Here is an 18,615-nt window from a genome sequence, read left to right as displayed (position 1 = left end):
AGCATCTCAGACTCAGTCATTTGATCTAATGGATGAAGTGGCCGTAGGGTTTACAATGCCCCGTCCACTTTAAGTATTGTATGGTAGGTCTACTGTGGACGGTCAGATGTGAAAAGACAATAGCAGGAGCTCTAGAGAGTTCAGAAAGATTATTACCTGAGTGTTGTGATGGATATACTGTGATGTACAGCTAATATGTTTGTGTGTATGCCTCAATGGTTAGCGGACGATGCCTGGTAAATGCTGATGACTGGAAAACATCGGTCTTGAAAGATCCTAAACTGAAGAACATGTACAGACCATATGGGCACTTCCAGTTCGAGTGATGTGGAGACTCAGATTTGTCAGTGGAATTGCCCGTACGCTTCCACTCTTTCAAAACCAACACAATCACAAAGTCAAAGTATTTACTGCTTTTTTTTTATTTAAAAAAAATGACTTGTAAATGTGTTACATTGAATAGTATTGAAACACTTCCATGTTCTTTCTGTCTTACATTAGGCACACGACAAGAATGCATACATCATTTTGCGTTTCTATTTTCATATTTAACTTCAAATATAAACAGAAGCGCGAGAGAGTTATTAACCTTGTAGCAAACTGCATTGAAATCTCAAACTGTACAGAACTGAACAGCAACAAACATCATTCGATTTTGCACAACATCCTCCCCATGCAAGGAAAAAACATTCCTCAAAGTCCACCTATGGTTTTTCTGTGAAATTACTAAAACTTAAAATGAAAATACCCCAGCACGATCTATAGGAATGTGATCTAGTGCAGTTCGGCTGAGCTACAACCTCCACCACCAGAGAACCCAATTGTTTAACATTGAAGTCAACAGTCCAAACTCCCACGAAACCTCTTGATAAAGAATATCATATTATAATAGATGTCCAAATTTCAAAGATCAGGGACATTGGCTTGTGTGTGTATAAAGTATAGTCTGTGCACACGTAGAGTAGACGGTAAAGCGGTGATTGCTAGATTTCTGAAAAAACATCCCAAGAATGTACTATATGTCCATATGCACTCAAAAAAACAGTTGGGGGAGTCCCAAGTAAAACACTGCATTTATTATTAGCCAGAATGGGGCTACAAAAAATGTAACTGCCTACATTGTGATGGCAAAAACAGCATAGATATTTCTGCATCAGAGCAATAAGAAAACTAGCATAAGGACACTATAATTTACCCCTACATGCTGGGTCTACGTCTTAGCTTATGTATAGCTGATGTGTATGATAGTCAGTGAGTGAGTGTTTCTCTCAACAGCATGTGCTTGAGAAACATCTGTCAGAGCGTAGGACTTAATCTTGTGTTCCGTCTGTCGACATGCTACGTCCTTTTACTAATTTACTCAGGCCAAAGGGAGGAGGAGTGCTTGAGATGGTGCAGCCTATCCTAGGGCAGCCTTCCAGGCAAATAGCTAATTTCCCTTACATTTCACACAAGAGGGCCAATGAAAAATAGCAGCCGCGTGGCTCTAAAAAGACTGACCAGCCTTAAATCTGGGAATCTAGGATAGTCATCCGGGCCCAGTTTTTCACAAGTTATCTATTTGGATTTCGCCTATCGGCTAAGTAGAAACACATAGAAATAGAATGAATAGAACAAATGAATGATTGAATTGGGACTTCCATTCATTTTCAATGCATTTCATCCTTTCCATAGGCAAAATCCAGATAAATAACTTTTTAAAACTGGGCATAGGGGAGGCTTGGGAACCCTGGAGTCCATCTCACTTCCTGTGGTGGTTGGAAACTTCCTGACAATTCTAACAACTTCCTGTCCATCCGACCGATCACAAGCCTTCATAAGGGGCATAGGGGAGGTCCTTGTGCACCAAACCACTGAATTATTGTCTGAGTAATGACATTTATAAGGATATGGATCTACACTGTTCAATTACACATTGAAAAAGGTAACGGTTTAGAATAATTATTTGAACATACATGTATATTGAGTAAAGCTTAGAGAAGACATGTACTTTGAGGACAACTGAAAAGTGAGGAAATGAATATTGATCACGTGTAGTGTGTTATCAAATAAAGTCTTGTTCGTGCTTGATTAAGTCCCCCTTAAAAAGGTTTTGTGGCATTTACTTCATGATAAACTGAGTTTAGGGACCATTCACCTTTTTGGTTTTCACTTTGTCCAAGACCTGATTAGATGAGAACACTGATACATGTAACACGTCGTGGCACCACACAGAGAAGGGAGTTGCTATGGATACTAAGTGGTTAACGATATATCATTTGACAACTGTTGATTCTTCTACTTGACCACCCACTGTACAGTCAGCTGTGTAGGTGTCAGCAAAGCACAACATAAACAGAAACAACCCAGCCAATATTCAGCCTATTCATCATGATATTTTTCTCATTTTAACTCACCCGAGTGAACATAACAAGTGCCATCATATTGTATTTTTTAAATATTTTTTTTTACTTTAAGAGAACATTTTAGAGCAACCCTGAAAGCTCTCTGGTCATCGTTGGTCTAAAGAGTTTCCATTTCAGAGCTCAAACAGAAAAAATGATCCGATGGCCTGGAAGCTAGTTCAGGGGTGTGACTTGTCAATACTTTCTTTGCCCCTTTTTAGCGATCACTGAATATGGGTACGGCTTGGCATGGATGGCTTTGATACCACACCACAAAGACTGCATATTAGCTTCACCAAGCTCAACAATCTTTATCATCATCATTATCTGACTGGAGATATCTTATGCTCCATTGACAAGAGGAGTGCACTTCTTTCCTTCCTTCACCCACCACCAACTTTAAAAACAATACAAGTAAAACAAAGTATCATCTTTCTCTCTCTCTTATAACTTTATCGTCATGCTATCTTGAGAGTCTTTCACTCTCTACCAAAAGTTGCAGCACTATTACATTTTACAGTGATGTAATGACTCTGAAGAGGAAATAAGAGAGAACAAATAACAACAAAAAGTAGCGTAAATTGCACAGTCATTGGGGGTGGGGCTGGATTTAGGTCTGATGGTGAACTGTCATGAAAACCCTATCAGTGACGTTGTGTCGTCTCTATGGCGATGATGGCACAGACACCTCCAGTAGGCGGTTGTTCTTGCGCTTGCAGGCAGCACTGGTGCCGTTCTTAGGCCCCCCCTGGATGAACTTGACACACACCTTGTCCTGCTTGAACTGAACGAGGAACCTGCCAGGGAGACAAAGAGGAAGGAGGATTAGAAACGTCCTCTGACATCACTTCCTGGGATTTAACTAGCCTGATCCTAGATCTGTTTGTGAAAACATGATAATAACTGTAGCAGTTGCCAAGACATCACAAACACATGACGAGAAACATCACAAACACTTGACGAAGAGAAACAACAACAGCACTGCAATGTAAAGTCTCTCTTACTCGTCTGAGATATCAATGTTGATTTGGTCCTTGTCTGCAGCAGTGGTCCATGTGCGGTGGAGTTTGGTGATGATCTCAATAAGATGCTCACTGTTTAGCAGGAAGTCACCTTTGGCAGCTGAAGCAGAGCCCTATGGGTTAAACACACAGAGAAGAGTGTTAATAATTTCAAAGTCAATATGCCTACCCAATCTTTCCATGATTAGCACCTTACTGGTACATTAAAAGTTTAAAAAAACAGAACTTTAGTATTACAACTAGATACACAGCAGGTAAAACTGGTTGAAATGCCATCATTAGAATCAGTTTGCAACCAGTTGATATGCAGCAAGCAAAGCAGGTTCATTTCAACCAGCTTTACCAGCTGGTTAGTTAGCTAGGTGGATGTCCATGTGTAAGTGCATCACAGTGCAGATGGAGTAATGCTCCCTGCCTCCATCACCTCTTTGAGCTTGAGGGCGAAGAAGCCGTCACTCTGAGTGCTGACCGACACGCTGGTGAGGTCTGGCAGCGGCACGCTGGCCTTCACCTGGCCTGTCTTCTGGTCAGCTAAGACAAAGTTGTTTTTGGTCAGCAAGAAGAGCCTTGGTGACCCCTGTAACAACGAGAGGCTAGGTTTAAAACCCTAAGAATTTGACAACAGTTTATTTTTACGGTACAGAAATGGTTATTTACCCAGAAAGTGCATGGTAAAATCATAATAAAGTAATAACTAAAACCTATAAACACCTTTATCGTAAAAATAGCATTTATTCTTGGTGATAGTGGTATAAAACAATAGGTAGGCTGTATCTGTAAAACATACGTTTTCCTACTGTAAAGTATAGCTACAGATATCCTCTTATAATATAGAATTGACTGATGAGTTTGGGCCATATGAACTGTAATACAGTCCTGTTCAGGCCTGTCAGACTGTTGACCCCCTCAGGCTTCAGTCAAAGGTGATAGATTTTTCTGAGGCAAGGTCAAATCAAATCAGTGTTTATTGGTCACAATATACGTGTGCCCTTGGGCTGTAGTGGTCACAAAATTGTCAGCCGGTGATTGTTAAGCAAATAACTGGTCGGTCTCACGGTAATTTATCATTAATTAACATAAACACATTCAGCATCTCCTGACATCCACACATGCAAGCCATTTTAAAAGGTCTAATGCATCCATATAATATAGCCTACACCGTCACAATAAATCCATTATTTATGTTAGGTCTAAAGAAGCATGATTTGAAGAAAATGTCTATTTTAGTAGAAAATAATAGCATACTCGGAGTTGTCCTTATGTTAGGTCCTGATGTGGCTATGCCAAATGGCTGTGGGCTACATTAGTTAATTAAGTAGACAAGATTTACTTATAATTCCGTGGCATTATTTTATATTATTTATTAGTATGAAGAATACAATTGAACAAAGCTGAATAAAATATAAATATTTCCTCCAAACGATTTGAAGGAGTCCGCACTATTCTGTTTAGAGCAGTTAACAAAGAAATAGGTACCCCTTTATGCTTAATTTAGAGTTATTGATGTAACTTTAGTTGTTCTACAAACTTCAGGCTATATATTTTGATTTTCAATACATTACAAGGCTGCATCCAGGCTGTATCACAACCGGCCGTGATTAGGAGTCCCATAGGGCGGTGGCACAATTGGCCCATCGTCGTCCGGGTTTGGCCGGTGTAGGCCGTCATTGTAAATAAGAATTTGTTCTTAACTGACTTGCCTAGTTAAATAAAGGTTAAAGTTGCTTGAAAAGGCATGAGCGCTGCTTTGTTTTTTGCGCACTCCAATAGTCTCTCATTCACAATTTGACAAGCACTTAAAAGTGAAGACAGACATACAACTTACGTGTGGCCTTTGTACAATTCCGAGGCGCATATTGAAGACATTGGAAGAACTGTCCACATTTACCTTTTGTCAGCCAAACAGATGAGTAGGCCTAACGAACAACAAAAGCACTAGCCTATGTCAATCTACAACCACCATAGTAAAAAAGTTGATCTATCCCATTTTGTGCCAGAAAGAAATATTCCAAACAGTCTGCGACAGTTGTGAGATTAAATCGATCTCAAATGAATACAACCACTTGCATCAAAAAACATGTTTATGCAATATGGCTGACGCAACAGATCACAATGTTCAGCTTAAAATGTTGGTCAACTATTAGGCTATTTCTTCACATTATAGGCGCAGCAATGCACACATGGTACTAGGCTATAAGCGCAAATGTTCTATTAGCAGGAAAACACCATTATCAAAAGTGACCACAAATGCAATTATGCATGTAATGCTTTTATTATAAAGGTGCATTTTTATGGTGAAAATGTTCTTCCCCAAAGTTGAAACTCATGTGCTGCTTATATATATTGGTTAGGCTCTACACCCCTTGTAAAGTGGATTAATGTCTTTAAATTTGAAGATGTTTTTCTGGCCACTTTAGGTAAACATTCGTAAAACATAGGCCTATGGGGCTAGGCTACATGAGGTGTGTGGGGCTAGGCTACATGAGGTGTGTGGGGCTAGGCTACATGAGGTGTGTGGGGCTAGGCTACATGAGGTATGCGACTATGATTTGAAAAAGTACAAAAACAAGGCATAGTTTCTTATGCTGGGCATCATTCACAAGTGACAATATATAATTCACAAGTGATAAGCTAATATTTTCACCCATCAAACTATTCTTGATTTAATCTGGTCTTTCAGATACCAAATAATATATGTGGCATTTATTTTGATGTAGAAATGAACCAGTATTATGCACTTCTATTGAAACAGGGGCAGCGGGGAACAAATACGTACATTATGCACTTAAATAGCAAATGGAGGACACTTTTCCCAGTGGTTCATTTTCATGCCAGCCAGGTAGGCAATACTCCTGTTGTAAATATAAGCAATGTGCTTAAAATTAGGAATGTTGAGAAAAATATAGTAGGCATAGACTATAGAAAGCTGATGGGATCCTCGTATTTTTCTTAACAGCCATCACTTGGTTTTCTCCCGCAATTGCAAATGTTGTGCAACATATGATTAGATTTTCGAAAACATTTGCATTGATGTCAGAGTGATTATAGGGACAATAGAGTGCCGAGTACCAGGTAGTTAGCAAGTTTGGTAAGTTACTAATGACCAGCACCAGCGCTTGGAGAAGCCTAATTACCGTGACTAAATGGTCATGTGAAATTTGACTGCCTTCATGACAGCCGGTGTGGCGGTAATACGGTTATCGCAGCTGCAGCAAAATGCTTATGTCTCTAGCTCCAACAATGCAGCAATCCAAAAAATTACCGGAGCGCCAAGTCTAGGACCAAAAGGCTCCTTAATACCTTCTACCTCCAAGCCATAAGACTGCTGAACAATTAATAAAATGGCCAGCGGATTATTACATTGACCCTCTCCTCCCACTTCTTTTGTACACCGCTGCTAATGGCTGTTTATTATCTATGCATAGTCACTTCACCCCTACCTACATGTACAAATTACCTCTAACCTGTACCCCGCACACTGACTCTGTGCCTCGTTATGGTGTTAATTTTTATTATTATTTTTTACTTTAGTCTACTTGGTAAACTCTTCTTGCACTGCACTGTTGGTTAAGGGCTTGTAAGTAAGCATTTCACAGTAATGTCTACACTTGTTGTATTCAGCGCATGTGACAAATAAAGTTTGATTTGATTAGATTTACAAAAGAACAAGAAAATAAGCCCTTACACTCATGGGAATCGGCCTATATGCATAGGTCTAAATTTAAATGTTTGTTGCTGAAGAAATATGGAAAGCATATGCATAACCATGGTAGAAAAAGGGAACAGTTAAGAGATGGGAAATATTTAAAGGTGACAGTTCATCTGTCAAGACTGAATCCTAACATTACACTGCTGATTTTATGTTCATTTTACATTTACTGTACTCAATGCACTTGTTGATAATGAAATTTGAAAATACATTCAGTAACATAAGAATATTTGAGAAAAATTTGGGGTAGGTGCAACATAAGACAACAATGACAATGGTTTAAGTGAGAGAACTAACTGGTGTTTCCAAGTGGCCACACAACTCTACAAAGTGTGCACAGTTCCAAAGTAATTTCAATGAACTTGAAGACTCTTCTTTGAGTCATACAACTTTAGGTTGCTTTTTTTAGCTCTCCTAGCTGTGCTGTTGCAGAACTAGAGCAAGCAAACTTGTAGTTGTTTTCTATTTGTCACGCACAGCATTCAAGTTCAGAATGGCTGTCAGTCGAAACCCATACAGAGCTGTGAAGAAACCCTGAGCTCTGACACGTATAGCATCTTACTGCACAGTCATTGCATTCCAATTTATGCACTCACCAGTTTCCAAACCTGTAATTGGCAACCCATCTATGGGTATGAGTGTAAGGGCTACGACACAACAGAATGAGCAATGAGTCCAGAATATAAATATACACTCAGTGGCCAGTTTATTATGTACACCCATCTATTATTGGGTCGGACCCCACTTTGCCTCCAGAACAGCCAGAATTCCTTGGGGCATGGATTCTACATGGTGTGGCGTTCAAACATTACTCAATTGGTATCAAGGGAGCTAGTGTGTGCCAGGAAAACAATCCCCACACCATTACACCACCAGCCTGTAGCATTTACACCAGGCAGGATGGGGCCATGGACTCATGCTGCTTACGCCAAATCCTGATTCTGCCATCAGCATGACGCAACAGGAACTGGGATTCATCGGACCAGGTGATGTTTTTCTACTCCTTAATTGTCCAGTGTTGGTGATCGTGTGGTCACTGGAGCCGCTTCTTCTCGTTTTTAGCTGATAGGAGTGGAACCCGGAGTGGTCGTCTGCTACAATAGCCCATCCTTGACATGTACTGATGAGTTATAAGTTCCAAGATGCCATTCTGCGCCATTATTTGGCTGTTACCTTACATGATTCTTGCCATTCTCCTTCAACCTCTCATTAATGAGCTGTTTTCGCCCACAGGATGGCCGCTGACTGAACTTTTAATTTGTCGCACCATTCTCTGTAAACCCTAGACACTGACTGTTGTGCGTGAAAAGCCAAGGATGCCAGCAGTTTCGGAGATACTGGAACTGCCGCGCCTGGCACCGATGATCATACCATGCTCAAAGTCGCATAAGTCACTCATTTTGCCCACGTTCAATCAAACAGTAATTGAATGTCTCGATGTCTGTCTGCCTGCTTCATACAGCAAGCCACGGCCACATGACTCACTGTGTGTAGGAGCAAGCCATTTTCATTAACGGGGTGGAGAACCTAATAAACGGGCCACTGAGTGTAGCGTGTATATGAATATTGTGCATAGACAGTAATTGAATAGCAAATGTACTGTTTGTACAGCAGTTGTCATGGCTAGAATACAGTATATACACATGCAGTGCCCCCGGAAAGCATTCATACCCTTGGACTTATTCTACATTGTATTACAGCCGAAATTCAAACAGATTTCTCTCTCACCAATCTACACACAATACTTCATATTAATGACAACGTGAAAACATGTTTTTAGAAATGTTTGCACATTTAAAAATAAAAAAACCCCCAGAAAGATCTAATTTACATACGTTTTCACACAAGTTAATACTTTGTAAAAGCCCCTTTGACAGCAGTTACAGCTCCGAGTCTTAATGGGCAAGTTTCTAAGAGCTTTCCACACCTGGATTGTGCAACATTTGCCCATTATACTTTTAAATTCTTAAAGCTCTGTCAAATTGGTTGTTGATCATTGCTGGACAACCATTTTCAGGTCTTGCCATAGATTTTCAAGTAGATTTAAGTCTAAACTGTAACTCGGCCAGAAACATTCACTGTTGGTAAGCAACTCCAGTGTAGATTTGGCCTTGTGTTTAAGGTTATTGTCCTGCTGAAAGGGGACTTCATTTCCTAGTGGCTGGTGGAAAGCAGATAACCAGATTTGACTCCGGTATTTTGACTGTGCTTAGCTCCATTCACTTTATTTTTCATCTCGAAAAACTCCACAGTCCTTAATGATTACAAGCATACCCATAACATGATGCAGCCACCATTATACTTGAAAATAGAGACCGCTGTACTCAGTAATGTGTTGTGTTATGTTTGGGGCAAATCCAAAACTTCATATTGCCACATGTAAACTCAGCAAAAAAAGAAATGTCCTCTCACTGCGTTTATTTTCAACAAACTTAACATGTGCAAATATTTGTATGAATATAACAAGATTCAACAACTGAGACAAACTGAACAAGTTCCACAGAAACGGAATAATGTGTCCCTGAACAAAGGGGAGGGGGGGTCAAAATCAAAAGTAACAGTCAGTATCTGGTGTGCCACCAGCTGCATTAAGTACAGCAGTACATCTCCTCCTCATGGACTGCACCAGGTTTGCCAGTTCTTCCTGTGAGAGGTTACCCCACTCTTCCACCAAGGCACCTGCAAGTTCCTGGACATTTCTGGGGGGAATGGCCCTAACCTCCACCCTCCAATCCAACAGGTCCCAGACGTGCTAAATGAGATTGAGATCCGGGCTCTTCGCTGGCCTTGGCAGAACACTGACATTCCTGTCTTGCAGGAAATCACGCACAGAACGAGCAGTATGGCTGGTGGCATTGTCATGCTGGAGGGTCATGTAAGGATGAGCCTGCAGGAAGGGTATCACATGATGTCTTCCCTGTACTGGACAGCGTTGAGATTGCCTGCAATGACAACAAGCTCAGTCCAATGATGCTGTGACACACCGCCCCAGACCATGACGGACCCTCTACCTCCAAATTGATCCCTCTCCAGAGTACAGGCCTCGGTGTAACGCTCATTCCTTCAACGATAAACATGAATCCGACCATCACCCTCGTTGAAACAAAACCACGACTCGTCAGTGAAGAGCATTTTTTGCAAATCCTGTCTGGTCCAGCGACGGTGGGTTCGTGCTCATAGGCGACGTTGTTGCCGGTGATGTCTGGTGATGACCTGCCTTACAACAGGCCTACAAGCCTTCAGTCCAGCCTCTCTCAGCCTATTGCTGACAGTCTGAGCACTGATGGAGAGACTGTGCGTTTCTGGTGTAACTCCGGCAGTTGTCGTTGCCATCCTGTACCTGTCCCGCATGTGTGATGTTTGGATGTACCGATCCTGTGCAGATGTTGTTACACGTGGTCTGCCACTGCAAGGACGATCAGCTGTCTGTTCTGTCTCCCTGTAGTGCTGTCTTAGGTGTCTCAGTACGGACATTGCAATTTATTGCCCTGGCCACATCTGCAGTCCTCATGCCTCCTTGCAGCATGCCTAAGGCATGTTCACGCAGATGAGCAGGGACCCTGGGCATCTTTCTTTGTGTTTTTCAGAGTCAGTAGAAAGGCCTCTTTAGTGGCCTAAATTTCCATAACTGTGACCTTAATTGCCTACCGTCTGTAAGCTGTTAGTGTCTTAACGACCGTTCCACAGGTGCATGTTCATTAATAGTTGATGGTTCATTGAACAAGAATGGGAAACTGTGTTTAAACCCTTTAAAATGAGGATCTGTGAAGTAATTTGGATTTTTACGAATTATCTTTGAAAGACTTTGTCCTGAAAAAGGGACGTTTCTTTTTTTGCTGAGTTTATTTGCAGTATTACTTTAGTTTATTGCCTTGTTGCAAACAGCATGCATGTTTTAGAATATTTTTATTCTGTACAGGTTTCCTTCCTTTCACTCTGCTAGTATTGTGGAGTAACTTCAATGTTGTTGAGCCATCCTCTGTTTTCTCCTATCACAGCCATTAAACTCTGTTTTAAAGTAATCATTGGCCTCAGTATTGAATTTCTCGATCTGATTTTGCAGATGTAATGTACTTGTCGATCTGGTTTTGCTGAGGTAAGGTAATTTTGAGAAAGGTACTTGCCTTGCCGTTGGCCCGGTTTATCTTGTTCACCACGTCAGCCAGTAGCACCTTCTCCTCCACAGCACTGTTCAGCTTCTGGTACTTAGGGTTCTTATGGATCTCTAGATAGTCTCCTTTGAAAGGCTGGCTCACGCTGAAACAATAATAATGCATGCATTTTATATAGCACTTTCCATGGACCGAAGGACGCAACAGAGAGGAACCCGCAACAATGCATAGACTATACTCAGAGGATTTAGTTTGCCAGATTCACTGCTTGGAACATTAGCTTACAACATTAGCTTTACATCAAACGTGATGTAATGTATTTATCAAAAATGACGATATGATATACCTGCTGGGGTACAGAGCCTTTTTGTTCTTGAAGATCTCACTGGCCTCCAGTTTCTCCTCGTACACAGCCTTCTTCTCCTCTGTGAACTGGCCACGGTGCTTCTTGCACTGATCATTCAAAATACACATATTTCACTGGGAAGTTTGTTATATTGATGTCCCCCGTACTGTAAACTATAAAGCCAGAGTGCAACACTGGTTATACATCCATACAATCAGTTTACAACCAGGTTGTAATCTGGTTATAATGGCATCATATTGACCAGATTTGCACGCTGGGTAGTGTCATATACTATTTGACTCTTATAATAACCTGTAGGATCTGTGATGACCACTTGAAAGAACTGCCAAAGGTAATAACTAACTGACCCTCCAGAGGTGGAAGATCCTCCTGAGCTCAGTGTGAGCTCCCTCCAGGAAGCCGTAAGGCTGGGCTGACCAGGTGTTGTCTATGGGTGACATGGAGGGCACGGTAGTCTTCAGACCCAGGAAGTACTTCTGCATCTAAAGGGAGACCAGCATATATTCAATACCTTCCATTCAGACTTGGATTACTGTTAAAATTCAGGAACATTATAGAACCGGTTTCCCGGGCAAAGATTAAGCCTTGTCCGGGAAACATGTTCAATGGAGATTCTCCATATAAATGGCTTTTTAATGCAGGACTAGGCTTAATCTGTGTCTGGGAAAACGTCCCCTTAGTGATTCAAACAAACACTGTCCATCAGTGCTTAAAAGGGATGGACAGCTCCTTCATGTTAGCCTGGTCCCAGATCTGATTGGGTCGTCTTACCAACTCGGACCAGCTTACATTCACGCTCTCACTTACGATTCTCTGGATGATAAAGCAGTAGATCTTCTTGCCAGCGTTGGCCCTAAAGAACTTCCTGTACTCCCGGCGAACCTATAACCAAGGAGACAACTGATGATCATCACCATAGTGATCTGATTTGAGGCATGACATCACAACAACACTGATTGACATGACACTAGAACAGGGCTAGCCAACACTATTCCTGGGGAGATGTCCTCCTGTAGGTTTTCACTCCAACCCCAGTTTTAATTAAACCAATGAATCTTATCAAGGGTTGTAGAAAAAATCTACAGTATGGAAGGTTGGAGAACCCTGCACTAGAACAGGCAGATGTGGTTAGTTAAACAATGAACCCAACGTACAAAGTCATGAAATATTATATGTAAACTGTTGAGCACTCAACTCAACTTTAATCATAAATGGGATTTTCTCCCAAATGGTTTTGCTGAAATGAGATTTAAAACACACTGATTGGAGTCAGTTAATCGTTAACAGGTTCGGAGAGCTGCTCTGTGATGTGCAAAGGTGACGTGCACATTGTGCAGTCAATTAATGAGAGTATTGGGGTCACTCAAGACTACAATAATACTGGTGAAAAGGAAGAGATAATGGAGTAGATATAGAAGAGGACAAAGAGGAAGAAGGAGAAGAAGGAGCGGCTGGGCAGGGCAGGGCAGGGAGTGGCTGGAGGGTAGGCGGGAGTGGCTGGAAGGTAGGAAGTAGTGGCTGGAAGGTAGGAGGGAGTGGCTGGAAGGTAGGAGGGAGTGGCTGGAAGGTAGGAGGGAGTGGCTGGAGGGTAAGAGGGAGTGGCTGGAGGGTAAGAGGGAGTGGCTGGAGGGTAGGAGGGAGTGGCTGGAGGGAGTGGCTGGAGGGTAGGAGGGAGTGGCTGGAGGGTAGGAGGGAGTGGCTGGAAGGTAGGAGGTAATGGCTGGAAGGTAGGAGGGAGTAACTGGGCAGAGTGCAGGTATACCTGGAGTCCCCGCCAGTAGGCCCAAATGACGGCGACGGCGTGCTTACGCCTGGCCTCCTCCTTCAGGCACCTTAGCTCCCTGCGTGCCTGTCAGGAAGAAGGAAGGAAAGAGTGGGAAGAAAATTGTTAAAATATGGGAATAATAAGAGACTGATATGGAGGAGGAGATACTGCCTTGTGTAGGAACACACATCACACAAGAGCCCGGTCTAGTTAAGAGCCTGAAGATAATTTAACCCACTATGGGAAGAATGCAATTATCATGAAATAGACTACAGTATTATTAAATGTCTATGTACTGTACATCTATATTAGCAATAACTTTTTTGATTGAAACAGATGGCTGTGTTGGGCATGAGCAAAGTACGAAGTTCAAAGTTCACAAGTCAGTCAGCAGGTTTCTCCAAGGTTCCATACACTGCACACTGAAAAAAATATGAATCACTGCAAGCCTCAAGGAATCAGCAAGCAAAGAGTCGCAGCATGCAAAAGGTGAGGCTTGGGCCTCAGGGAGGAATAGAAACACCACATCCCCAAACATCCTGACCTTTGATAACAAAGGATGAGAAATCAATGCCAGGATAGCGGAGTTTGTTGGTGGTTTGGGGTAGGGCAGGCACAGGGTCTATTCAAGGTTCCAGGCACTGTGTGTGATGCCCCCCCCCCCTCCCCTGATTTGAGTCTGGATCAGCTATAATCCATCAGGCTGCATAGCAAAGAGGCTTAAGTGACTATCTTTACCACACCCCTCCCCCATCCATCCCTAGTGCCCAGGCCTGTCCATTATCTACCAGAGCCAAGGCTCACCAGACCTCCAACCATCTATTGCTAGATCTTTTCCATTAAACCCTTCAAGGTTAGCTAACAGCACCTAGTTGGGCTGAGAGAGCCAGAAGGGGGGCTTAGGGGACTTGTTCCATTCCAGTAGGTTAGGTGACTTTCCCCCCTATTTCAATTCTGTTTTGGCATGCGATGGGACATTGGATGAGGGTTTGTATGGCACCTTTTCATGCAATATAGACAGGATGGGTGGTGGTAATGGGGAGGATAGCTAGAGACCTTTTGGGGTCTGCTCAGCCCAATGTTTAGCTAATGCAGGGGTCTGGCATCGGTCTGGGTTTATTGATGGCGAAATGGGGAAATGGCAGGTGAGCGGCGGGATATGGATGGATATTGTCGACAACAGGCTGCTTTCCAAATACCTTGGTCCCCTGCCAGCCAGCCCAAATGACAGACACAGCGTGCTTTTCTCGCGCCTCCTTCTTTAGAAACCGCAGTTCTCGCCGAGCCTGGAGAAGTGGTGGGGTTTATGGTTTGTGTTTTGGAAAGAATATACCCGTTGGGATGGATGTTGGCAGCAATAAGAAGCAGACAGAATGTGTAGCCTACCACACAATGAAGTAGCAGAAAGATTAAGGCAATGAAGGATAACATTAACTACTCTTTGGAGCTTATGACTGAGTGATAGGAATTAGCACCATTAGTACAAAGTCCAGGTTTCCCTGATGTAGACAGATGTTAATTGTATCTAATATCAAATATATTGATGTAAACTTTGTGACTACTGTGTATGGCTATTTGATAACACATTAGAACTTGGCATGGTCTGTTTTAGTAGAACAGCTCACATAAATCACTGACGCCACTCTGATTCAGTGGAAGTACTGTGGGCTTTTCCCAGGCTAAGAGACGAGATCTACCAATTAGATGGGCCAATTAGTAGCGTGCGTCGGTCATGTAACAGACATGATAAATGTGTCAATAAAAGGCATTTGATGATTATCTGGTCAGTTTGTCCGTAAAGCCTTTAGATAAGATGTTGCTGAGATACAAAATAGTGTCAGAGGTCTTCCAAAGATAGCAGTACTGTGTCATCAGTTGACTGCATCCCGTGGTTAAAGGCCCATAAAATATGACATGTTGTGCATGGACCGTTTTAAAGGATTATATGTGGCCTCTAAAGCAAAGAATGTCACGCTAAATTGATAAAGTGCGAATGGTAGCATAGGTGCTATGTTGATAAGGGCCTAGGTTATGAACGGTGGCTCTCTATTGTGATATCTAGCAGATAGAATACAGTCCAATCTCAGCATGGCCTATTCTCAGAACTAATGCATCAAAGTGAACACATGATACCCATTTTGATTATCTAATGCAGCCTACTGTACATCAAGTCTCTCACATAGTAAGAGATTACAGCGGAATGCAATGACAAACTTCATCAAGAAAACAACAGACCAAGACAATAGTGGGTTGTAGCACTTTCTGTTGTTCCTAAGGAAGGAAGTAAGGAAGGTTCCATTGCAGTAAAAAAAAAAACAGAGGCTGCTAGCACAGAGAGGTTTATAGTTTAAAGTAGAGGTCGACCGATTAATCGGCAGGGCCGATTTCAAGATCTCATAACAATCCTTTTTGGATGCCGATTATATTGAGGAAACTGCGTGGCAGGCTGACCACCTGTTACGCGAGTGCAGTATCAAAAGGACCTTGTGGCTGCAATGAGCCAAGGTAAGTTGCTAGCTAGCATTAAACTTATCTTATAAAAAACGTTACCTACACATAGTTTTTGATATTACTAGGTTAACTAGCTTGTCCTGCGTTGCACATAATCAATGCAGTGCCTGTTAACTTATCATCGAATCACAGCCTACTTCAACTTTGCTAAATGGGTGATGATTTAACAAGTGCTTTTTTTTGCAAATGCGCATTTGTTGCACAAATGTACCTAACCATAAACATCAATGCCTTTCTTAAAATCAATACACAAGTATATTTCTTTAAAACTGCATATTTAGTTCAAATAAATGTATATTAGCAGGCAATATTAACTAGGGAAATTGGGTCACATCCCTTGCGTTCAGTGCAAACAGAGTCAGGGTATATGCAACAGTTTGGGCCGCCTGGCTTGTTGCGAGCTGTGTTTCTTCCTAACAAAGACCATAATTAATTTGCCAGAATATTACATAATTATGACATAACATTGAAGGTTGTGCAATGTAACAGAAATATTTAGAATTAGGGTTACCACCAGTTTGACAAAATACGGAATGGTTCCGTATTTCACCGAAAAAAACATTTTGTTTTTGAAATGATAGTTTCCGGATTTGACCATATTAAAGACCAAAGGCTCGCATTTCTGTGTGTTTATTATAATTAAGTCTATGATTTGATATTTGATAGAGCAGTCTGACTGAGCGGTGGCAGCAGCAGGCTCGTAAGCATTCATTCAAACAGCACTTTACTGCATTTGTCAGCAGCTCTTAGCAATGCTTGAAGCACAGTGCTGTTTATGACTTCAAGCCTATCAACTCCCGAGAATAGTCTGGCAATACTAAAGTGCCTATAAGAACATCCTATAGTCAAAGGTAAATGAAATAGTCGACGCGTCATTATTCCTATAGTAACTACAACCTAAAACCTCTTAACTGGGAATATTAAAGAACTGGGAATATTGAACCACCAGCTTTCATATGTTCTCATGTTCTGAGCAAGGAACTTAAAAGTTAGCTTTTTTACATGGCACATATTGCACTTTTACTTTCTTCTCCAACACTGTTTTTGCATTATTTAAACCAAATTGGACAACTCTCATCATTTATTTGAGACTATATATAATTTATGTATTATATTAAGTTAAAATAAAAAGGTTCATTGTTCATTCAGTATTTTTGTAATTGTCATTATTATAAATTTATATAAAAATCGTCCGATTAATCTGTATCGTTTTTTTTGGGTCCACCAATAATCGGTATTGGCGTTGAAAAATCATAAAATCGGTCGACCTCTAGTTTAAAGGGGTAAAAATATGTTACTGGGTAACCCTTTCAACAACCTACAAAATTACACCTATTAAAGGGAAAATAAAACATGAGTTACAAACAATGGTAGACGAGGGGCGACATTAGTGGACCATGGGACAACAGAGGGATGAGGAGGAGCCATGTCAGTTTCAAGGGGAGGGGCGGGACATGGGGGATGATGGACAGCTGGGATGGCAAAACACGATGGCAGCAGACTTAAATACCTTGGTCCCCTGCCAGTATGCCCATATGACAGACACGGCATGCTTATTCCGTGCCTCCGTCTTTAGGCGCCGCAGCTCCATCCGGGCCTGGGGGTGGCCAGGAGGGTGGAAGGATAGAGGGAGCAGGGAGGGAAGGGTGAGATGAGGGAAGAATTAGAGGGGGAAGAGAGTGAAAAATAGTGATAAAAAGCAGCGGTCATAAGATCAGCCAGCAGAAGACGACTAGAGGGGGAAAAGCTGTGGAATTGCTCTAGTTTAGCTTTTAGTATAGCTGGGAGACCTGAGCAGAGCCATGTCTTAAAATACTGTATTTCCCTACCTGGCTCTGTCACAGATAAACCTTGTAAAAGCAAAAAGTCAGTGGATGCCCATAATCAGTAGTCCATCAATTTTCTTCCCAAGATCTTCATTCTACACATCTTTACATTGTCTAATTGTTATGTTGCCATTAGGTAGTGTTTGAGCCAGTACCTGAGTCCCATGCCAGTACGCTGCAATGGTAGTCACTGCCTCCTTGCATCTCTTCTCGTATTTCAGCTGTCGCAAGATCTTGCGGGCCTGGAGAAAAACAATTTGTTTAAAAACATTCCTTTACTGCAATGTTATCAAAGAAAAATATGCATTCTTATAGTGTTTGACTAGCATGCTGACATAGACATACCTTCCACCCTCTGGTGAAGGACTGCATCACTAGTGTAGCGCTCTTGATCTTCTCATATTTCTTTTGTTGCTGAAACAGGACAAGGCAAAAGACACTGAGCTCAATAGACAAGTAAATTCGAACTTCAGTAATCTAAAATCTATAGCTAGCATAATACAGATGTGGGAACTTAATTTGACCACCCTGTTGCATGACATTTCCTGAATAGTAGGAAATGTAAACTTGTAGTGTATTCGAGTTTTAAAAAGGCTTCTAAAGTTTGTAATTTCCACTTTAAAAAATGCAGACTTGATTTGCCCTAAGTAGAAATGTATCAACCCACACATAAATGTCCATTAATTATGATCCACACAATAATTCACATTTCCTGTTACTGCAGTATTATTTTCCTGCTGTGAGAAACTGGTTAAATAAAGAACCTACACCTGTACAACAGCTCCAGAAATGAATAGGAGAGGAATCAAATCAAATTTTATTTGTCACATACACATGGTTAGCAGATGTTAGTGCGAGTGTAGCGAAATGCTACACTCGCACTAACATCCTGCCTTTCCCCTACTGATTCTACTGATTC

The 18,615-nt window shown here is 41.6% G+C and overlaps 1 protein-coding gene across 5 annotated transcripts in view; it reads right to left on the bottom strand.

The window, feature by feature from the left end:
- Positions 1 to 401: 401 nt before the first annotated feature.
- The window catches only part of LOC115129786 (unconventional myosin-Ib-like), a 146,999-nt gene continuing 128,785 nt past the window's right edge, over positions 402 to 18,615 (bottom strand). For 3 of the 5 annotated variants that reach the window (XM_065018490.1, XM_065018498.1, XM_029660519.2), the window contains 12 exons: positions 18,042 to 18,110; positions 17,852 to 17,938; positions 17,381 to 17,467; positions 14,559 to 14,645; positions 13,357 to 13,443; positions 12,402 to 12,476; positions 11,942 to 12,076; positions 11,574 to 11,680; positions 11,240 to 11,372; positions 3,831 to 3,983; positions 3,389 to 3,519; positions 402 to 3,181 (listed from right to left, as the gene is read on the bottom strand). In XM_065018490.1, coding sequence (XP_064874562.1) covers positions 3,049 to 3,181; positions 3,389 to 3,519; positions 3,831 to 3,983; positions 11,240 to 11,372; positions 11,574 to 11,680; positions 11,942 to 12,076; positions 12,402 to 12,476; positions 13,357 to 13,443; positions 14,559 to 14,645; positions 17,381 to 17,467; positions 17,852 to 17,938; positions 18,042 to 18,110 — 1,284 coding nt within the window. In that variant the 3' untranslated portion in view covers positions 402 to 3,048. The remainder of the gene's footprint in view (positions 3,182 to 3,388; positions 3,520 to 3,830; positions 3,984 to 11,239; positions 11,373 to 11,573; positions 11,681 to 11,941; positions 12,077 to 12,401; positions 12,477 to 13,356; positions 13,444 to 14,558; positions 14,646 to 17,380; positions 17,468 to 17,851; positions 17,939 to 18,041; positions 18,111 to 18,615) is intronic. The other 2 variants (XM_065018491.1, XM_065018493.1) reach the window with 2 other exon arrangements.

The sequence above is a fragment of the Oncorhynchus nerka genome, linkage group LG1 (assembly GCF_034236695.1).
Source record: "Oncorhynchus nerka isolate Pitt River linkage group LG1, Oner_Uvic_2.0, whole genome shotgun sequence".
NCBI lineage: Eukaryota > Metazoa > Chordata > Actinopteri > Salmoniformes > Salmonidae > Oncorhynchus > Oncorhynchus nerka.
The sequence above is the reverse complement of the archived record's forward strand: the minus strand, read 5'-3'. Positions and strand labels throughout refer to the sequence as shown.